We start from the raw sequence: 6,842 nt of genomic DNA on the forward strand, positions 1-6,842 counted from the left end.
AAAGAAACGCTCGGCAATCTTTTCATGTTTTAGGAGTCAGAAAAGGGCTTAAAAGATGACTCTCTTTTTAGTTCCGTTTTAACGAGTTTAAAAAGAAAAACTCGGCAATATTTTCATGTTTTAGGAGTCTGAAAAGGGCTTAAAAGAGAACTCCAAGGTTTCACTTTTTCATAAGTTTTAACGAGTTCGAAAAAATGATAAAAATGTATTCATGGTTTTCACTTTTTCGTAAGTTTTAATGAGTTCGAAAAAATGATAAAAATGTACTCATATGGCCGACTTTCAATTTAATTTACAAGCAGGAAAAGACGGAAAGAACTCGGCATTTTCATTTGTTTTACGAGAATGAAAGATAGCAAAATAATCTCGGGATTTCATGAGTTTAACGAGTCTTGAAAATAACTGAAATTGACTCGAAATAGGTTTCATTTTTACAAAAGCTTGAAACAGAGAAAAACTATGCTTCAAAGTAGTTTCATTTTTACACAAGCTTGAAACAGAGAGAAAATTGTGCTTGATGCCCCCTAAGTATAACTGCTAGAGCGCATGCCCCCCAGCTTCATTTCATTCAACCAGATGGATGGAATGAAGGTTTACTTTCAATATTTAACTTGAAAAGGGAGTTGTCTCATTTTTAAGGAGGTTGACACAAGAAAAGAACTATCCTCATACCTGATTCCTTTTTTAACGAGGTTGACTCAGTAACAGGAACTATCCTCAAAATCCTATTTTCTACAATCTACCTATATAACCTACAATCTACCTGATTCATTTTTTAATGAGGTTGACTCAGTAAAAAGAACTGTCCTCATACCCTTGTTTCATTTTTAAACGAGCTTGACACAAGACAAGGAACTATGCTCGCACTCACTGATTCATTTTTTAACGAGGTCGACACAGTAAAAGGAACTTTCCTCGTAACATCCAATTTCATTTTTTAACGAGGTTGAGATGGGAACAAACTATCCTCGCCCCTGATTCATTTTTTAACGAGGTTGACTCAGTAAAAATAACTATCCTCTGACCAACTGATTCATTTTTTAACGAGGTTGACACAGTAAAAGGAACTTTCCTCGTACACACTGATTCATTTTTTAACGAGGTTGACACAGTAAAAGGAACTTTCCTCACCACATCCTATTTCATTTTTTAACGAGGTTGATACAGGAATAAACTATCCTCGCAATCACTGATCATGGCTTCCAACTGGAAGAAAGACATGTCAATGGACACACCTTAATCATGGCTTCCAAGAGGTCTTCATCAGAAGGAAGAATAGTTCTCTGGAAGGAACACATGTCAAGGGACTCAAAAGGGATAAGAACATCGTGTTCAATTAATCCCATAGAGTTTTCCATGTCAATTACCGGATCTAAATCAAAGGAAGATGAGCAAACAGTGGGAGGCTCACTTACATCGGTAACTGAAAACATGGGACCGGTTGCCACATAATTAACCCGTGGCAGGGTAGATACCACTTTAGAATCAGGAACATTTAGGGGTGTGATATTATTGGTAGTTGAAACAAGACTAGGGAACGAAAGCTGGTCTACAGTCACAATACTGCCATTGTGAGGGAAAGACATCACGCGAAAGAGTGTCGATAGGACAGCTTTCATTGCATAAACATAGTCTCGCCCAAGGAGTAAATTGAAATCCAAGGGACCTCGAACTACCATAAGATCAATACAGACAGTTTTACCTTCCAAGGTAATAGAAAACTTAGGAAGGATCCCTAAAGGTTCACTAATGGTTCTGTTAAAAGTTTTCAGATTCTGCGTAATAGGCGCAAGATGAGGGGAACCCAAAGCTTTCCAAACAGTTGAGGATAAAATACTAACAGAAGCACCTTCATCTACCTGAGTACGATGTATGTCCCTACCACCAGCCTTGACAATGATTTGGAAAGGGATGGAGGAAGGAAGACGAGGTTCTGTCAGTCTATTCCGATCAAAGGAAAAGACCTCAGTACTTGGAGGGGTTTCTGTAGAAACAGGTGAAATACCCCCCAGCATAGAAGAATCTGATGTAACAAGAAGAACCTGAGCGGTATGGAGTTCACTCTCTAAAGGGAAAGTGGGATCGACCGAATTTGAAATTGAATCGACCACTTGATCAACTAATTGATCATCAACCTGAGTGACATGAGTTTCACTCTCCAATGGAAGAGTGTGATCGACTGTACTTGAAATTAGATCAATCACTTCGTCAATTGACGGTAGGTTGGGAGAAAGTTTACGGTAACCAGTTGGAAATTCTTGCTGTGGAACAGTAAGGCTTTCCAACAATTTTGAGGCTTCATCCATGTGAGGGCAAATGTGAGTTTGATGACTCCCTTTGCATAACTTACAAGGAAACCTAACTTTACCCTTTTTCCCAGGAACCTGACTATCACTGGTTGATGGATCAATGGAAAGTTGATGAGATTTTTCTGACCATACTTCCAAGACCTTTGGTATACCAGGACAATTAACAAGGAAATGGTCACCCTTACAAAGCCTGCAAGGGTATCTGGGTTTACGATGCATGTCGGAGTTTTCCTCAACACCACTAACACTTACAGTCGTGGTTGGTTGGTTGACTTCTTTCTTATCTTGCTTCTTCTTCTTCTTCTTCTTCTTCCCTTTCTTCTTCTTCTTAGCCTCCTGGTTACTAGCATCAAGGCTTTTACCAGGCGAAGAGGAAGAAATGGAGGAAGAAAAATTAGGCGAAGAAGGTAAAGGGTCAACAGAAGGTTGGTGATGTTGAGATGGTGAACTCTGTTGAGGTGAAGCATTCGGTTGAGGTGGAACAATTGGAGTACTTTGGGCCAACGAAGTTGAAAATAACCATATCGGTAAACCTATATGGAAAGAGTCCAGTTGAACTATGCGCACTGCAGATTTTTGGGGTTGAACGTTCAGCTTTGCACATATTGATTTAGGTAAGATATTGGATGAAACTCCTGAATCAACTAAACAATTATGCAAATTTTTATTAAAAACTTCATAAGTAAGAAGAAATGGTGGAGAATGAGATCTTGACCTTCCTCCAATTAGACCAATGTCGTTTGGATCAACTTTACTAGTCACAGTATTTGGAGGTCTTCCCATCTCGTGGGAAGCTTGCAAGATTACAACGGCAGGTAGAGGTGCAACTGGTACTGCGTGTAATTCTTTCAAAAGTATCTTTTGTTGATGTTTTAACTTGCTCAATTCATAAAAAGTGATGTTAGCCCTAGTCTTCTTCATGTCTTCTATGATATTATATTCCATCTCATCAGAAACAATCAATGTTTTAGATGGAGATGGTGAATCTGTTTGGACTGGGCTTGTTTGTGTCGCTTTGGGTGATGTTTTCTTTCTTGCGACTTTATCCTTAATCATTGAGCTTACACTCTTTGGCTTAGGAATAGGTTTAGGAGGATCGAGCTGATTTCTACTTCTAGTACTGACTAGTGATGCCTCTTGATCCTCTTCGTCTAGGAGGATAAAATCCCACATTCCCTATACTTCTACAACTTCTTCTTCATCAGTAGGTTCTTCGTTGGAAATTTCCTGTTCTTCTTCTTTTGATTCAGCATTAGTAATAGCATTGGGAGGCTTTGAATCAGTTGAAGGATTTCTTTTACAAGGCTTGTAAGGCTTTTTAGAAGAAGTCTCTGCTACTTGTTTCTTTATGTCAACCATTTCGTTAGACATGGTTTTCAAAACTTTCTGCAATCCTTCTAAATCAAATGGATCTTTGCACTGTTTTTTCTTTGGATCTTCTTTGAAAGTAACCTTCTTATATTTACGTTCATCAACGACGTTTTTCTTTTCTAAGGCTATGATATGTTTCTCTACCACTATTGCTTCCTTCATATTGTCAGCTAAAGTTGTTTTGTTAGCTCTATCAACGAAGATTGCTATGTTTGATGGTAGAGTAGATATGTACCATTCACTTCGAACTTCTTCGCTAGGCTTGGAAGTGGTAGGAATTTTGTTCAAAAGTTTATTAAAACGCGAGTTAAAATCTTTGACAGGTTCCCTTGATTCAGCCCTAAGGTTAGACAGGTCATTGATCAGTGTCGCAGTGGACCTGTCATCACCGAACTTAGTCAAGAATTGTTCTTGGAAAATATCCCAACTAGTGATAGATCTAGATGGTAATGAGAAATACCATGATCCGGCTGCTCCTTGCAAAGTGTAAGGAAAGAGCCGAACGACAGCGTCTTCATTAGTAACCCCATTGAGATTTATGGATAACATAAAGTTGTTTATGTGTTCTTCTACTAGCATGCCTGCTTCAGGATTAAACTTAGGCAGCCATTTTTCGGGATGGGCCAGTAATTGACTCAAGGGCGCAGGCATTAAGACTGCCCCTGGGTTATTCCATGGAGTTTGGGCCATCGTTGAACTACTAACAGAGGAAAGCGCAAAAGATAATCCTTGCGGTTGGGAAGATGAGGATATTACAGTTCCAGATGATTGAGATGGAGATGTTGAAGTTCCAGTGGTCTGGTGGATGATAATTTGAAGTGGAGGAGTGGATGGTTGACTTTGCTGTGGAGAGGTTGAGATGGATGACGACGACGAAAGAGTCTCACTATCAGACCCTTTAGGTGATTTCCTTTCTCTCTTCCTTGTAGGTAGAGGTAATTTAGTTGGTTCGATACCAAACTTTTCACTCTACAATTTGGTAAGAGGATGAGCAGGTTATATTGCGAAGTCACACTACCTTGAGATTTTTCAGATTTTTTAGGAGATATTGAAAATCGCTGAAGTTTATGGATCAAAGATTCAACTTTAGGAGGTTCAATAGTAGATTTCTCTAAAAAAAATTGGTTTGTGGAAGTGGCTATTGTTCTATCGACTTCTCGCTCAAGATTTAAAGATTCTAAATGCGATCGAGAAGTCGGGGGAGATGGTGAGGGCGATTTACTCTCAAAATGGTATTTAGATTTACACTTACTTGACATTCATAGTTCGGAGGTTCAAGCCCTCCTTCTAGTGCCAAATATGTTGAAGCCCCGAAAATCGTGTCTACAACAAGGAGGATACCCACCCGGTCTGGACCTTGGTTAGCAGCTCCTTTTCTGTTTGGTATAGTGGGTCCGACTGGGGATATGGGATCAGTTTCCCAATTTATGTGTGTGTGTTGAGAATTTATATTTCCTTTCTAATAACTTCTAAGTAAAATGCTTTTATTCTAAATTTAATTTAACGACATGCATTTGTATCCTAATAAATAGAAATATCTAACTCTAAAACTACCCGGGGATTTGATCTTTCAATTATGCGATCTAAAATAGTTTCTACAGCAATTGGTAATAAAGATCATTCAATCACTATAAGAAAATAATTTAATAAAGATGGACTGTTTCGTATAAAAAGTTAGCCGAACAATTGTGAAAAACATATCGCATAATACGTCACTCATATATTAAGCATAAATAAATGGCTATCATCGTATAGAAGTGCCAAATGATAACTCAAGCATTTAAACATTCATAACTGAACATGAATATCACCATAACACATAAGCAGAATTTGTTAAGAGATAAAAGTATCATTTATAACGAGTTCTACTCATGAGCTCCAGCAATAATGATTTATCTCTTCTTAATTCAACATCTACTAAGAGTACAAAAGTGCAACATCAGTGGTAGATATTAAACGCAGATATCAATAAATTCTGTTCCATTCATTCATCAAAACCTCCCCGGAGGGTGAAAAAGTGCATGTTCTGAGGACAAGTTTTTGACAAATTTCAGAACCCTTCTCTAAATGCATGAGAAGGGTTTAAATACTACTAGCTAAATCTAAAAATAATTTATTACAAAAATGTAGGATACGGTTTAAATGATCGTCCTCATTTTAGGCAAAAATAAAGCAAAACTAAAACTAAAATTTCATCTAAATCTAAAACTAACAACTAACTATCTATGTATATGTTCCTTGTAGTCGCAAGCGTTCAGCATTTGCTTGAGGAGAGTTGGCTGGCCGACTTCCAACTTTAGTTGTCCTGCGAAGACGGAATCGGTAAGAGCTGGCACCATCTTCTCGGCAGAATTAATGATACATTTGAGAGTCATGCACTGGCTGCGTGGTTTTACCAAGTATGTCCAGTAAGAATCCCAATTCAACTTGGTTAACCTTTTGATGGACTCTGCTTTTTCCTGAGCCTTCTGTCTCCAGCTTACCTGTAGATGTTGTACATTTGGTAAATATCTACATACCACTTGAAGATATCCCTGATAAATACCACTGGTTTTTTTGAGTTCAAGTTTTGTCTTTTGCCTTTAGCACTTTTTCCTACAAATTTCCGAGCTTACATGTGACTAAGCGATTAGAGGCTTTCCATTTTAAGAGGTTTTGCCTGGCGATGCTTGCCTCGGTTCCTTGATGCTATTTTTCGCCTCTTGCACGCCTTTTGATATAAACCTTAAATTTTGTGGAAAGAACGACTTCGTACATTCTTGGCTCTGAGTCTTAAACTGTTGGTCTGTTATCTTAGCCTTATCCAGTACCCGTTTGACCATGTCCATGTATGGAAGAATTTTAGGCCTCATCGCTATCCGGTGCAAGAACGAACATGCTAGTTCTGTAATAGACGCCTTAGATGACCCGTGTGAGCCAGCAATAGCTGTGACCTCCATTACCCTAGGGTTTTCTTCCTCGAGTATACTGTACATGCCTTCCCAAGTAGTAATACCGACATCTTTGTTACAAGTGGTGTCTGTGTATATCTCTTTATCTTCAGAACTCAGAGCTTTACCCTTCTTTCCCATAATATTTTGAACACTGCTATGTACACTTCTCTACTCCTCGCTCCTGCAGTTTACAAATGGGGCAAGAGTAATGATAAGAAAAAGGTGATGG

At 38.5% G+C, this 6,842-nt stretch overlaps 1 protein-coding gene across 1 annotated transcript in view; it reads right to left on the reverse strand.

The window, feature by feature from the left end:
• The window catches only part of LOC149229729 (uncharacterized), an 83,286-nt gene extending 76,667 nt beyond the window's left edge, over nt 1-6,619 (reverse strand). The window contains exon 1 of the mRNA XM_089381116.1: nt 6,340-6,619. Coding sequence (XP_089237242.1) covers nt 6,340-6,619 — 280 coding nt within the window. The remainder of the gene's footprint in view (nt 1-6,339) is intronic.
• Nucleotides 6,620-6,842: the final 223 nt, after the last annotated feature.

Source organism: Pinus tabuliformis, chromosome J (genome assembly GCF_031772625.1).
Source record: "Pinus tabuliformis cultivar Carrire ecotype Pingquan chromosome J, CPIR1, whole genome shotgun sequence".
In the NCBI taxonomy this organism is placed as follows: domain Eukaryota; kingdom Viridiplantae; phylum Streptophyta; class Pinopsida; order Pinales; family Pinaceae; genus Pinus; species Pinus tabuliformis.